Source organism: Thunnus thynnus, chromosome 13 (assembly GCF_963924715.1).
Source record: "Thunnus thynnus chromosome 13, fThuThy2.1, whole genome shotgun sequence".
NCBI lineage: Eukaryota > Metazoa > Chordata > Actinopteri > Scombriformes > Scombridae > Thunnus > Thunnus thynnus.
This window is the reverse complement of record NC_089529.1, coordinates 3,680,798-3,696,705: the sequence shown is the minus strand read 5'-3', so window position 1 is coordinate 3,696,705 and position 15,908 is coordinate 3,680,798. Positions and strand designations below refer to the sequence as shown.

The 15,908-nt window shown below is 41.3% G+C and overlaps 1 protein-coding gene across 5 annotated transcripts in view; it reads right to left on the bottom strand.

Moving 5' to 3' along the window:
* arhgap32b (Rho GTPase activating protein 32b) overlaps nt 1-15,908 on the bottom strand; it is a 109,047-nt gene that overhangs the window by 67,958 nt on the left and 25,181 nt on the right. For 3 of the 5 annotated variants that reach the window (XM_067607311.1, XM_067607314.1, XM_067607315.1), the window contains exon 2: nt 10,010-10,355. In XM_067607311.1, coding sequence (XP_067463412.1) covers nt 10,010-10,104 — 95 coding nt within the window. In that variant the 5' untranslated portion in view covers nt 10,105-10,355. The remainder of the gene's footprint in view (nt 1-10,009; nt 10,356-15,908) is intronic. The other 2 variants (XM_067607312.1, XM_067607313.1) reach the window with 1 other exon arrangement.

Below are 15,908 nucleotides of genomic sequence, written 5' to 3'. Positions count from 1 at the left end.
CAATAAGCTAATATTGGCCAATATATCAGCCTAGTTGCTCTAAGAGTTTGGGAAAACAAAGAGCAGGACATTTAAAGAGGGTAAATGAGTAAAACCAGTCAGAGAGGTTTATAATGTGTACATATGAGGATAATAACAACCAAGATAATATATTCACATGCAAAAATAGATTTCAATTCTTTATAATGATTTCTCTACAAAATATAATCTATGTGCTTCCAAATAACATTTTTATGTGCTCACAATGTCCCACCATGCATGCAACAGAGGTGAGGCACAACTAGAACACCACAGTATCAGTTGATTATCTTGTAGTGTAAGGAAGAGGCCGTCTTCGGCACTGTAGATTCTTGTCGGTAGATCCTCAACCAAACTGTCCTCACTGACTGACATCTCTCAGCCACAATGACCCTAATGACTTGCTGTAAGCACAACTCACCAGGGACGACTTGAGCACTACTGACGCAGTGTGAAACACTTTCAGACACTGCAGATAAAAGCCAAGCTTCAACAGTGCGTTTCACTTGCCAAGTTTTTACCTTCTCTGTTCTCAAGTGTGGTGCACTCCCAGCATTCCCAGCATTCCTTGGTGAGGAGGCATGTAAGGAGAAAGGAACTGCTCCTTCCAGCACCTGCTCCCAACACTCTTAATAACACTGCAGCCAGAAAACCTTGCTTTAACCTTGTGTTTAGCAGCACTCTCGCCTTCTAGAACACCAGATAAGAGGAGAAAGTAACTTGAGGAAGGAGGAAGACTTCTCTCAGATTTTCTAAGCTTCTAGTCTGCTGAGTCAAATGTTTCTCTCTCTAACCCAGAGAGATGCAAGAGAGAAAACCTTCCATTTTAAACAGTGTGAATGTTTGAATTTTAACTATTTCTAACACCCTCTCAATTTTTGTGCATAAAAAGGCGGCAGCAGCAGCTCCATTTGGCTCCGAAAATGAAAGCCATGAATGTCTCCTCAGCCACAATTTTCTCTACTATCAGCCTGCCTGGCTACTGAATGCCTGACTCAACATATGCTCAACCTAAAACAGAAATCATGTGGGTTTCACACTAATATTTCAACACCGTTGCCGCAGCCAGTTTAGTGCAGGTCTTTTCCCTTACGTGGACCAACAGGTTTAGATATACGCTAAAGACTCCATACAATATTGTACAACCTATGTTGCAAAATGCTTTGGAGCAGAGTCACTTTTAGAAACTCAAGCATACAGGTGATGCTGTGGAGGTTCATCACAACAGAGCCAAATACACAAATGAAGCTCAACTATTTCAAGCTACTAAAATTGTCACTTGCTGTATACTGTAACTACTAACCTTTGGGTTTAGGATTATGTCAATTTGTCAGACTAATTATGTAATCAGTATAGGGCCAGGTTATATCAATATTACTGCTTCTTCTATCATGACAGTATGATCATATTGTGTTGTCATTTCACAAGATTCTGTTGTCCGAGTTTCAGATTACAAGCTAATTTTCATTAAAAAAACAACTGATGTCAGTGATATTTCTCAAATATTATTATTTTTAAAGGAATAGTTCAACATTGTGGGAGATGATGATTGACATCACACCTGGCTATGTCCATCTTTATATATAGTTTATGGTCTGTATGCTTAATATAAAGCTACAGTCAGAAGCCGATTAGCTTAGCTTAGCTTAGCATAAAGACTGGAAGCATGGGGAAACAGCTAGCCAGGCTCTGGGGCTGTTTTGCTGCCAGTAGCCTACCAGCACCTCATGGCTCACCAGTTCACATGTTATATCTCATAAGAAATAGTTCTTGCAGGTAACTTGATGTAAAACCAGAAATTGTTCTGTTTTTACATTTTGGCCTTTGTACATATGAAACAACCCCAATATAACTCCCAGAATAGCAGCTGAAAAGAATGATCATATGTGAAAGACAGAAATATATCACATTACTAGCTTTTTTTCTGTAAATAAATAAAACAGTCCAGATCCATTTCAGAAGCAAGAACTAGATAAACCCAGCCAAACCAAAGCAACAAGTGCTGCCAGTTTGGGTGGCTGTGATCAATGTTTATAAGAGCAACTCTTAAGAGCATAGCATGTTTTCTGTACTGGGCTGAACACACATGGATACATGCCACTTTTAGAACTGCCAATAATACCCACCAGAGAATATCATGGCTCTGGTCTGATGAAAGAGATATCCAATGAGCAATGACTAGAGGCTGAGAGGAGTGTAGAGACTCATGTTCAGCTCTACAACAATTAGCTGCTGTTTTGGTTTAGTTCAAGTTGTTTTTTGTAATCAATAATTTATCCACAGGGAATAAAGTACTGAATGACTATCTTTGAATTGGCTGTCTGAAAAAGAATCAGAATTTTCAAGTGCAAGCCTGCCTATAAAAAGTTCTTGTAATTAATCAGTTCTGGAGGAAGAACAAAACCATTTATCTACCCCCAGTTCTGATAAACATGCAGTGCTTGTAGCATAAAGAGTTGTTCAGTCGGCTGTGTGGAGCTGGATTCAAAGACCGTGACGACCGTTAAAAAAAAACCTTTGTTACTTTGTGAATGTAACACAAATTAGCACAACCACCTGAAATGTCACAAAAGACCAGGAAAGACTACAAAGACTAGGACTTACTGCCAGCCGAAGATATGGCTGTGGTCACTGCAAAACAAGGGTTTAATGCTTTGCTAAACAATCAATGCCCTCCCATAACTGTTTATCATGCTGTAACTTGACACTAATATCAGGCGTAAAGGAGAGGTCGAGACAGGAATGCAAACCATGCATCATTTTGAGGCCACAACAGATTCATGAGCGAGCTGAACTATAGAATCATACTTGACCCTGATTTTAATGATGAACAGTCTGAGCCACTGAGAGGCTGCACACCGGACTGCAGCAGGCTGTTAATAACTGCAGTTTGGGGCCTGGAAAAAGATGGTTTGTTAATAATGAATCAAACATTGTGAAAGAAGTCTCCCTTCATAGTTGGACTAGACCTCAGTGTTTTGGGGCTCATGTTACATACAGCTACAGGCAAGCTGTATACAAGTTCTTTTTTTAAAATTTATTTCTAAATATTTTGCGAATATAACCATGATCTCAATTCTGAATGGAAAAACTGTGATTCTCATTTTGATCATTAAAAAAGCAGCTCCAACAAACACTGCCTGATGATAGGTTTGTTTTCCTGCTTTGGGAGATACACTAGCGAACATCTAGGCCAAGCTATCCAATGTCATAAGAAAGACAAGTAAAACTTATTTTAGGGTGGATGCTGCTGTAATGTGACCAGGTTTCTACTCACCGCCTCTGGCTGAAGCTATGACAGCAGAATTTTTGAGGGTGAAATTTAAGCTTGTTTTTTGGGGTCATTAAAGACAATCGATGCCAGGGAAAGGCTGTACTTCCCAGCGGGAAACAGCGGTGAAGTTGATTTACAGTGAGGTCCAACAGTCTGAGGCGGGACACGCAGACACGGACTAGCTATAATGACAACTGTCATTGCTAAATTTACTGTAGCTAATTAACATTAATTCTGTGCGCTGCTGTTGGTATTGCATTTTGGGTTTGTCAGTGCAATATTTCAAACACTGTCATATCTGACTTATTTACTTACCAGCTTACTGTAACAGGCTGACTATGCGGTTGTTATCACTAAATATAATGCCACCTCTAAATCTTTTTGAATCATTATTTGAATATTATTGAGTAATGTGCATTATTTTGTCTGATTTTATTAATGTAGAAAAACGTGTATGTGATGTAAGGTACAATTATATTTTATTTAACTTTAAATATACCCCAAATACAGGCCTGTGGTTTAATTCACAGAGACTAACCACAATTTAAATTGAATTTATAATACTGGTTAGAAAAATGGCAATTAGATATTCTCCTCAAATCATTCAGTCCTACCAAAGAGTGCACACTTGAGACAGTTTCTGTGAATAAGATATAACTTATTACAGTGTTTCTAAGGATACATGTGATGAGATTGTTGTATCTTGTCCTGAGTAAATAATCAAACATCACACGGCTCATTTGCAAAGCGATGGAAAAAAAGCCTTGGAAAGCAACAAGCTGCAATAAACAGAGAGAGAAAAAAACAGCGAGGAAGCTATTAGTAGGCAATGCACGGGATTTTGACCTTATGCATGTTCTGGATCTTGTCCACCGGCTGGAAGTCGCTCCAGTCGGCCAGCAGTTTAGCTCTTGTCCCACTGAGGCAGTTTATCTGTTCCGCATATGGCATCGCAGACAAAACAGAGTCAATCGTCTATCTAGCCTTGTTTCTATTAAGCTCTGCCGTCCAGATATTTACACCAGTAACTTAATGAATTGTTATCGTCCTACAAGAGGAAATCTTGCGGTCTGATCTGGCATATTGTGATGTTCCAGTTTTACTTAAGCCAGCCAGCCATGCTCGACTGAAATATGTCTTGATGTCTCCAGAAATATTACTGGGCTGTTGATACAAATTTACAGAGACGACTCAACATTTCCATGTTCGCACAGTACAATGGTGATTTTCCCCTCAGCAGAGCTCAAGCATGGAGTTACTGGAGAGCTGTATTAGTAACCGTTCATTGAATAGGAGCATTGTGTAGGACTGACTGATAGAAAAGCAGAATGTGGAGGAGCTGCATTTTTGCAACCTAACTTACTGTACTGAATACTGCATGTGATGTGGCTGGAGAATACTGACGGACAGGATACATGTAAATATTTCCTGTACAGATGACATACTCTCATTATAAGTTCTATTTTAAAATGTTTTGCATGCTTGTTGTCTCTATGTCCAATTTGTCTTACAAGGTTGAGTTAATATTGTTGCTTGCTTCAGAAATGCCAAGTTTCACAAACTTAATGAGCTGCTGCTCGGACTGCACATCAAGGCTGTTGTGTTGACTTAGTCTAAAAAAAACAAAACATTCTTTTTGATAAGGCCAGTCCCACATTTAAATTATTGACTGCTGAGAATGGGTAAAACACTGTATGAATTCTTATGTAACTGTAATAAAGACAAAATGAAACAAAAACTAGTGGTGATGCTACAAAAAAAACACTACGTATTTAACCTCTTTTAAAAGCTTTGACATTCAAAGCGGTGACTTTGAAACCTTTAATTTTCCCACAATGTGTTAGCAAAAGGTGTAGAGCACCAAGTGACAATGAACTACAATATCCATGGAGTACTACGGAAAGGATTATACACCTCCACAGTCGAATGAGACACCAGCAAATGTCATTATCCCAAATTGAATTACATTTCTCTCTCTCTGTAGACCTTAGTGTCAACTCTTATCAACCCAGAGATTCTGCTTAAAAGGGCTCTCCAGAAGAAGAAGAAGTACTTTATTGATCCTCATAGGGAAGCTGATCCTCTGCATTTGACCCATCCTATACACACACACACACACAATAGGAGCAGTGGGCAGCCGCAGTGCAGCGCCCGGGGACCAACTCCAGTTCTTTTGCCAGCGCCTTTGTCAGGGGCACTGACAGCAGTATTCACCCTAACATACAGTTAATTCAAAAGTTTACATACACTTGTAGAGAACATGTATGTCATGACAGTCCTGAGTTTCCAATCATTTCTACAACTCTTTTTTTTCTGTGATGCAATGAGCACATACTTCTTTGCACAAAAAACATTCATGATTTTTGGTTCTTCTATGAATTTATTATGAGTCTTCTGAAAATGTGACCCAATCTGCTGGGTCAAAAATATACATACAGCAATGCTAATATTTTCACCTCAATTAGACAGCGTTGGCAGCCATCCACAAGCTTCTGGCAAGCTTCTGGTTGAATCTTTGACCACTTCTCTTGACAAAATTGGTGCAATTCCAACTAAATTCGTTTCTGACACAGACTTGTTTCTTCAGCACAGTCCACATGTTCTTGATGGGGTTTAAGTCAGGACTTTGGGAAGGCCATTCTAAAACCTTAACTCTAGCCTGATTTAGCCATTCATTTCACTTTTGATGTGTGTTTGGGGTCACTGACCTGTTGTAACACCCAACTGCGTCCAAGACTCAACCCTCTAGCTGATTATTTTAGGTTTTCCTGAAGAATTTGGAGGTAATCCTCCTTCTTCATTTTTCCATTTACTTTCTATAAAGCACCAGTTCCACTGGCAGCAAAACAGCCTCAGAGCATAAGGCCACATTCAGACCAAATCAGGCAGGGCAGCACACCGCCACAGAGTTGAGCGGAGGTGTGTGGGGGTGTGGGCGTGTTTATTTGTGCTCTAGAACGTAAATCGCTGTGAAACAATCAGAAAATAACGTTTTATTGATCTGCTTCACCGGCTTTCACGTTACCAGCGCTCCCTCTCTTCATTCACACCCCAGTTCGCTCGACCACATCTGCTCGCTCTCTCTCTCTTTCTCGCTGGTGCTCTCAGTTCTCTCTCTTTTTCCCTTCTCTTTTTTAGAAATGAGTCAGAGAAGCCGACAGCAAAGTCTAACTTTACTTTTCATGTTATCAAACAAAGGGAAATGTCCTCCCTTCTTCCTAGTAACATCTTTGTACTCCCTCATGGCAGGGTTTTGCAACTCTGATCAGTCTGATCTCTCATGTTGCATTTCTCCAGAAGTTGACTCTGGCTCAACTTTCTGGCCACAGGCTAGTGAGGCGCTGCTGCAACCAAAATTTCCACACCCAAAACGCACTACCCCCATTCAAATGAATGGGAGGACTGGCATTTTCGCCGCACGCCTGATTTGGTTTGAATACAGCCTCATACCACCACCGCCATGCTTGACGGTAGGTATGGTGTTCTTGGTGTTAATGGCCCCACCTTCTCTCCTTCAGACATTGTGGCCAAATAGCTCAATTTTTGTTTCATCTGACCACATCCGACACTTTCTTCTAGAAGGCCTTTTCTTTGTCCATGTGATCAGCAGTAAACTTCAGTCAAGCATTAAGGTGCCACTTCAGGAGCAAGGCCTTCCATCTTGCACTGCAGCCTCTCAGCCTATGGCGATGTAAAAAAACGTTTGACTGTGAACACTGACACCGGTGTTCCACCAGCTTCTAATTCATTGCAGACCTGCTTTTTGGTGGTTCTTTATTGACTCTTAACCATACTGACCAGTTTCCTCTCTGCAGCAGGTGATAGCTTGCATTTTCTTCCTGATTGTGGCAGTGACACAACTGTGCCATGCACTTTATACTCACAATTGTTTGCACAATTGATCTTGGGACCTGTAGCTGCTTTGAAATGGCTCCGAGTGACTTTCCTGACTTGTTCAAGTCAATAATCCGCTTTTTCAGATCCATGCTGAGCTCCTTAGAATTTCCCATTGTAGCATTTGTGGCTGAGTCTAATGAGTGTATCAAACAAGCCCTATTTAAATGGACTCAGAGAAGTCACCAGTTGTAGTCAATCATAATCACTCAAAAGAAGTTAAAAGGCCATGCCACAAATCAAATTTTATTGACACAACCTTCTACATCACCAAAATTGATCATTCAAGTTGATTTATGTATATTTTGGACCCAGCAGATTTTGTCAAATTTCCAGAAGACCTATAATAAAGCTATAAAGGAACCAAAAGGCATGAATGTTTTTTTGTGACAAAGATGTATGTGTTCCAATCATCAATCATTTCCACAGAAAAATAAGAGTTGTAGAAATCATTGGAAACTCAAGACTGCCATGACAAACATGTTCTCTACAAGAGTATGTAAACTTTTGACCACAACTGTACATGTCTTTGGTAAGTGATTTAGTAATACACTTCCATAAAGTTGAGGGACTCATGAGACACAGATTAAAAAGAAGAATGGTCAAAATCAAATTAGCAAAGGCAGAGATAAACTGATTTTAAGACCCAAGTATAGGTCAATCCTACATTTCCCATAATGCAGCCAATAGCATCCTTCAATAGACCCTCCCTTAAACTCCATGCCCCCAGATTGTGTTCCTTATCTTACAGTAAATTGGAAGATACCAGAACAACAAATGACTAAGCTTAAGTGCTTGTACCAGTAAATGGAACGCTACATTCCAGGCAGCCTGCACGTACCTTAAAGCAGCTACATGATCTATTTAGTCACAGATTCATGAGAGCTCAGTTGCTGCCATGGTCCTCCTTCTACAGGGCACTGCTCTGCTGTCTGCTCACCTATCTAACTGAATTAGGGAATCACAAACGGCATACAATTTTACAGCTTTTTCACTCTCTTTCTCTATGTCACCTCCTGCGGGGACTGTGTGTCCCCAATCCACCCTCCTCAGTCCTGGCCGCTGATCCTCTGATCCACCCGTCCACCAGGATTCACCGGACAACTTTTATAATGCGCTAACCCCAGCCAAGCGCCCCTCCCTGTTGTCTCTGATAAAACAAATAATCTGCTGCAATAAGCAGACTGAGCACACGCATCCTAATATGTATACAGTATGTAACAATGATCATACGATGCTTTCATTGAAAAGAGAAAGACCTTGTTTCCTTTTTCCACTTGGTTCCTCTTCTCTTCATCTATCTCTTCACCCTGTCTTTCTTATTTTCTCCTTTCTCTTCTTTTCACTCACTCACTCTCAGTAGTAATGTTGGACCACTGTCTAATGTATGCTAAGCTGCTGCTGCCATGGTAACCCCGGTGCAGGATTTAGACCCAGTTCGGGACTGAAGGGGCGTTGTGCAAGGGGCAAGTGGAGGGGCTGAGCAGCCTTAACTGTAAGCCACCCTTCCCAAAAAAAAGATAATATAGAGACAGCGGTACACATTTGCAAAAAACGGACAGATGTAGTGTACACACACACACACACACACACACGTACACTAATCCAGCAGTGAGAATAAACCTGCATCATGCTCCTAAGCAATAATGTAAGGAGAGAAACCATTGGCTACCTGGTTGGATGACATGGGAAGAGGCCTGGTGAAAATGTATCCTCACCAGTGAGAATCAGCGTGGTGACTAACAGAAATAGTAAGTGAGTCAATGAGTCACTGCAACAGCCTTCATTTCCATCTCTGATTGTACATTATGTGTCAAAAGGAGATCCCCAGGACGTGTAGGAGATTAGTTATACCTCATTGGCAAAGAGTGTAACATAGAGGAGATAAGTGATATCCCAACAGCGCCTGCTAGGTGGTGAGAGAGCTCGCCATGCACGGGGGAAACATGCAGAGAAACCCCTAACAACAAAGATTAATGTGTGTACGTTTATCAGTGACAGCGATGTCTATATGTGTTTTTGTGAATGTACATGCTTGAGGGTGTGTGTATGATGACAGTGCATGGGCATGTGGGTGTGGGTGTACAGCTGTAGCGATGACGTAACTCGCTGAAAGCCGATACGCTCGGCAGTGGTGGTTGGAGCTGGGAGTTGACTGGCTACCATCAATAAATGAAATCTGAATGAGGGGTTTCCAGCGGTGATGCTTAGTGATGGCTGTCGCCTAGTTGCTATGGGTTGACGGGGTGTGGGTGGGGGTTAAATAGGGGGTGGGATGGTGACTGTGCAAACTCACCCTATCAGCACAGCTATAGCACTCAGGCACGTCAAGCGTTGCCTCCCCCTCCTCCCCTACATGCGCATACCCTGCTGTCATTTCTCCTTGAGGCATAGAAGCAGCCAAGTAACACCCCCCTTCTATCATCAACACACACTCCAGCACATGCACGCGCACACACATGCACACTCATACAACCTGGCACGGCTACAAGCACAAACCATATTCTGCAACTGTCAAAGGCTGAGCATTTGAGTACATTACAGTGAGTGTAATGATACAGAGGAAGACACACATGTACAGAGAGCATAAGATTTTTGTGTGAGTACGCACGCGCACACACACACTCTAACACACTCCATGCCCCCTACTCTGACTATAAACAAACTAGCATGCTCAAAAAAACCACAACCTAAGGTGTGGTCCCTCTCTCTACACACACATACACATACACACACACTCTTGCTTCCCTCCTCACTGTGATGTAAAATGTTTGGGGGAGTCTGATCCTGGGGGTTTGCGCTGGCCTTTTCCTGTGCTCTTACCTGTCCAAGATGTCATGGCTGGACGTAGCTGCGGCTCCCAGCAGTCCTAGTGCTGCACTCCCCACCGCTGCGGCAGCCCCGCTGCCTGCCTCCATGATACTGACTCACTGCAATGAGCAGCCTGCCAGAGAAGCGGAGAGGGAGGGAGGGAGGGAGGGAGAGGGAGAGGGAGAGAGAGAGAGAGAGGGTGGGAGGGAGGGAGGGGAGGGGGAGGATGTGAAGAGGTAGATCAGGAGGGAGAAGGAAGAATGAGATAAAAGAAATCACATGTAGAAGCAAGAGGGAGGATGACGGGGGGAAAAGCAGAGGGAGAGAGGAATGTGCAGAATAATGAGAGGAGACAAGACTGTGAAAAAGACATGTGGCAAAAAAGGGAGGAAAAAAAAGGAAAGTGAGCAGGAAGATTGGCATGGGAGCAGGATGAGAGAACAGGGTAAGGGGTGGGGTGGGGTGAGAGAAAGAAAAAAAATCATTAATTGTGCGTGGAGTCTGTAGATCAAATAAGTCATGCTTATGGAGCTTTGCAAAGCATGATTTCACTTCAGTGTTAACACATGGACTTTCTGTCACACACATTCCAGTGTGAATCAACAGTCAAACACCAACATTGGCAGCTCTGGTATCCTGCAGTGACTGAGGTCTATCTTCAACTCTGAACCTCAGTGGTCAAATCTAAATCTTTCATCCAATCCATTTCTACTTTAAAAATATGTATGTATGTATGCATGTATGCATGTATAAATATATATAAATAAAACTGTTGTGTGCAGACATTCACTGACAGCTTTCACACAACAAGACACACAATTCCACTTTCAAGTATAATGAACTGTCCAATCACAATTATTCCCCCGGCAAGAACCACACCAGTATCTGGAATGCAATCTTATGAACACAAGTTTGTTGTGCAATATAAAACTTACAGTAAGATTTCTGCAAACACAACAACAGCCTTGAGAACACTCTGACAACCAAGAAGCACTACAGTATGTTCCCGGAATAGCTTTTCATCAGCAAATTCTAGTTATACTATAGCAGTAAGCCAGTGAACCTTGTCCCAGCACTACAAAGGCTTGGAGAGCAAGTAGGACCCGACCGATACTGATACCAATATTAGGGAGTAAAAAAATTCTGATTGATATATCGGCCGATAATCTTATTTCTACAGAATAAACACACAGTTTTTGCAATGATCCCTCAAATGTGATTATCAAACACTTGTGACAAAGATATGTAACGGAGGGATGACATTTTACAGTTTAACTATAAACTTTATTCATTATAAAATGACATCAGTGCACCGAAACAGTTGAATTTAATAATTATAAATAACTACAAATAAGAAAACAAAACAAAAAAAACAATTATACGTATATTTTAAACTTGAATTAAGAAAAAGGATCAAACATACATAAAATGCTGCCTATAGAACTTAAAAAATGAAAAGAAAATCAGCACATATCAGACAACATATATGTCTGTGATAGGCCAATGTCAGCCAATAATATCAGCTGACTGATATACTGTTCCTGCTTTAAAAGCATGTTCTTTTTTTTTTTCCACCCACAAACAAACCATGTAGGTCAGATATGATGTGAGCACCAATAAAATCACAACGCTTTGCCCCCAAAAGTCAGTTTCCAAGAACGCATTGAGAACATACTTTGATAGAAGAAAAAGACAAGCTAACAGTTAAAGAGTGATCTGTGTCTCAGACAACTAGATGTCTTCATTATCTTAACCTTTCAAGAGTCGCACTTATCATTTCTGTGCTGTGAATTTGTTGAACCTTTCCAGAACTATTTTTCATCCTCTGAAGAGCAAAACGTGCTCAGGTCAAAGATCAACACATCATGTGAACATTCAAGCTACTGTTTGGGTAAGAATGGCAGCAGGTAATGAAATACAACATTACTGAAAATACATCTCCATTATTATCACGTTACACCATTACCTCCACCAATAGTGCGTCTGCACTAACTGACAATATAAAACCATGATTACAGGTTTGTGTGTTTTCCTTGTACGCCATTATTCCCACAGATCTAATTATATGTACTTAGTTTATCATGAAGACAAAAAACATTGCTCAAGATTGGTCTGCATTTGTATCAGCATGTACCACTGAAGTGCAGAAGGGCTGCAGCTGATGATTATTTTCATTAAACTGCAGAGTCTTTTCTTGATTATTTGATTCATCTTTTAGTCTGTCAAGTGTCAAAAAATAGTGAAAACTTCCTCAAGCCCAAAGTGACACTTGCAAAATGCTTTGTTGGGAGGGGGGGGGGTGTTAATCAGTTCTCTGCTGTCCACATTGAACATGTGTTGCTAGCCGCTGTTTAAAAATCACATTTACTGTGATTAAGGGGTAAGGTTACTCAAAAATCATCAACAGCGCTCCTCTCCTAACAGACAGGATCATAATCACAGCACAGAACGTCCTCTCAGGTATTACTGTGATAACACCACCCACCACATGACAACCTCCCGATGAAATTGTGACGTTTTTAGCCGACGAAAATAGACGACAGGAAGAGGAACAACAGCAGGAATGACCCAATAAAATAAGGGGAGGAGAGCGGAGCCCGTACATCCCGTTTTTCCGTGGCAGTCAATGACTATGCGCTGTAATCCCGGGAGGATGACGCCGAGAGGAGAGAGATGTGGAGGGAAGGTGGGAGGGGGGGGGGCCACAGGAGGAGGAAGCGTGGGAGGAGAGGATCCTCACAGGCCACAGTGAAGCAGCTGCTTCTACATCTGAGGGAGACTTGCTGGGCATACATAATCCCCTGGGCTCTCTGTGGTCTGCAATTTAGCCAAGAAAGCATCACACATACTATCTAGAATACTACAGGAGGATGCTCTATTGCTGTACGGACTGTAAGGCCGCATGAGGAAAAATTGTGATTTGTGATATTGGGCTATACAAATGAAATTAAACTGAATTGACTAGATGTAGATATGAGACGTTTAATGACAGATGCAGCAAATACAATGAATCTATTGTAAAATAATTGTTCTTCTACTGTACCAGGAATTCCTCTAAATGCTGAAATTCATTTGACATCTTAAAGTTTTTCACTCCAAGTGATTCACGGATCTTTGTTCTAAAAATAACAAGGCAACAGTCTGAATCACAAGTGATTAAGCTTCTCTATGGACCAATCAGAAACTCATGCGTCACCTTGTTTTTGACCTATGATCATCCATGGTATTAGAACATCCAGGCATCTTGTGAGTCTAGATGGAAAGAACTTCTGCGGCTCTAAACGTGCTCAGTGCGAGATCTCATCTATTTAAACCGGCGCAGTATTGACCAGACAGCTGCAGCGCATGGTGATACGGACCGCTACGGGCAAGCGAGCAGAGTGACGTGAGCATAAAGGCAGTGTGACTTGTGGACACTGACACAGGCTACATGTTGAAATTCATCTCATGTCCCGGGCTACTGTAAACTCCTGCTCTTAAATAACCCGTAAATAGCTCCTGTGTCACACAGGAAAGACATGAGCTCAAGCCTTCTGACGTTAACAGTGTGTCTTTGTGAGGGAGAGCCTGCGTGCATATGCTGTGGGCGTGAAAATACACATCTCTTTTGTTATTGTGTGGAGAGGGGAATGAAGTGTGAGCATTAGTCAAAAGAGGAAGTGAGTTTGTGTATGCCAGGCAGGCAGGCAGGCAGGCAGGCAGGCAGGGCAAAGCAGGCTGAGCTTCCCACAAATACCTGATGCAGCACAAACCCGTAAGATGGCCGACCTTGAGAGAGGACAGAGCCTCGGCACCGAAGAGATTAAAAATCAAGACTGAATAGTCTCTATGCAGTAAACATCCTTCATTTTCATCAGGAAAGTTGTTCTAATCAGAATGTAAGATCATGGTGTGAGCCAGGAAGATTTAAACTTGTCCAACTTCACGGTCAATGACACAGCCGTTATGGAGTTAATGAAGACCAAAGACTAAGTTTTCTTTCAAATGAATGTTGGATTATTGCATGTTTAGTAGCTGTTTCACATCAATGTGTCCTGTAATATTTGTGTGCTTCAGTGGAAATGATGCCAAGTAACCAGCTAACACATTGAGCATCTCCAGTTAGCAAACTCAAGCAGTGTTAACTTCATCAACAAGAACTATGATGAAAAATATTCATTGACAACCTTTTTTTCAAGACAAAAACGAGACTAAAACCAAACAAAAAAGTAACTATGAGAAAGTGTATTACATTTTTTTGTCAACAAAATATAAATTTAATGAATGGATAAAAAAATAATTACTGTTCTAATACAAAAGCTAATTCAATCACCTGCATGCATCTGCTGCCAGAAACTGTCTACTCTTCACAAGTTGCTGCTTGACCTGTTGCATTAATAAGAAGCATCAGAAATTTCAATAACCTCAGTAATAAGCTGACGTTATCAGTTCTTGGACGGAAAAAAGCAACAATCCCACTGGAAAACAGTCGAGAAGCAGGCGTCAACAAACCATGAACACAAGCAGGCATGTTGACATTTATTAAAAAATGGAAGCTAACGTTAACTTTATCAAGAGCCATCCTGTATGTCACCTTCAGTGAGTGAGCAGCTCTGTTCAAACCACTAGAGTTTAGGAATAACAACTGGATATACTGAGCTTGTTGTATTACTGCACAGCAAAGTCACATAGTGTGTATGAACCAGTAATCAATGCCTTCTCCACTAACCTCCCAATAGATGAGAAAGACAACCATGTTAACTGTACACAACAAAGATGGCGACAGCTGCAGCTTCAGAATGCACAACGAGAACAAGACCAAGATTTCACTGACAAAAACTAGACTAACGTAACGTTTTGTCAAATGATTAAGACTAAACATGTCAGTTCTCACTGCTTTTGCTGCACTTTCTCTCTCAGCGGCATAAATCTTGTGCTTCCTGTGAAGTACTGGAGCGAGCCGTGTAAATGCACGCAGGTCCTTCTATGTGAAATCAATACTAGGAAGGAAAAGTTCACTTACATGACCTCTTCCAGTTTAAGACACAGCAGCTAAGATTTAAAGAGAGGATACTGACACGCATGCTAAGGCCTAATGTCTGCAAGGGATGTTTTTCATTTCAGTATTAGAGGGGAGTAGTCGTCATTCCGGCATCTTTGGTTTAATTCCCTAATGACTGAAGCAAAAACAATTTGAGATGGAGGCATGTCACTAGACCCAAACAACAGATGGTGTGTGACCAGGGTTTGTGACCTTTCTTAATTCCTGCCGTCATTACCATGAGTCTAAAACGTAGGTATTCACTGTGTTCAGCCTTCTATTGGCACTGGACAAATGATCACTATTAGTGAAAATGATCAAAGATATGATTTACAATTCATCAGACTAATTGACTCATTTAACTGCAATGTGCTGTGCTTTACTGTTGAACTTCACCATCACTTTTGATCATTTGGGGACTTTCCTTCTACATTTATGTCCGTTCAGATGAACTTCTCAGAAGCAAGAGCAGAAAAACAACCGACCAATAAGTTGTTGTCTTAACCGTGCAGCTATTAGGCAATTTGTGCTACTTGTTTGTCAAAGACAAAGCAGTGCATCCGCTACAGTCAGTCAGTTGTGACGGCCTGCGTGACCTGAATTTTCAGTGTTTAATACTGCCTTATTCATCACTATATTCCAGCAGTCATCCAATTACTCGTACAACATTGTAGCAGTGAGAGCCTGATTGTTTTCTATTCTTTTGCTGCAGTAAGCTAATGTTGCGTAAAGCTACAGATAGTAAATGAACACCTCCTGCAAGTGATTCACAATAATGTAGCATCATGTGAAGGTAGTGGTAGACCACCTTAGTGAGTGTTGACAGTTCAACATGACAAATACTAAAAAAAAAAAGTTGATCTTAAAACAGATTTAGATACTTTGATTTCT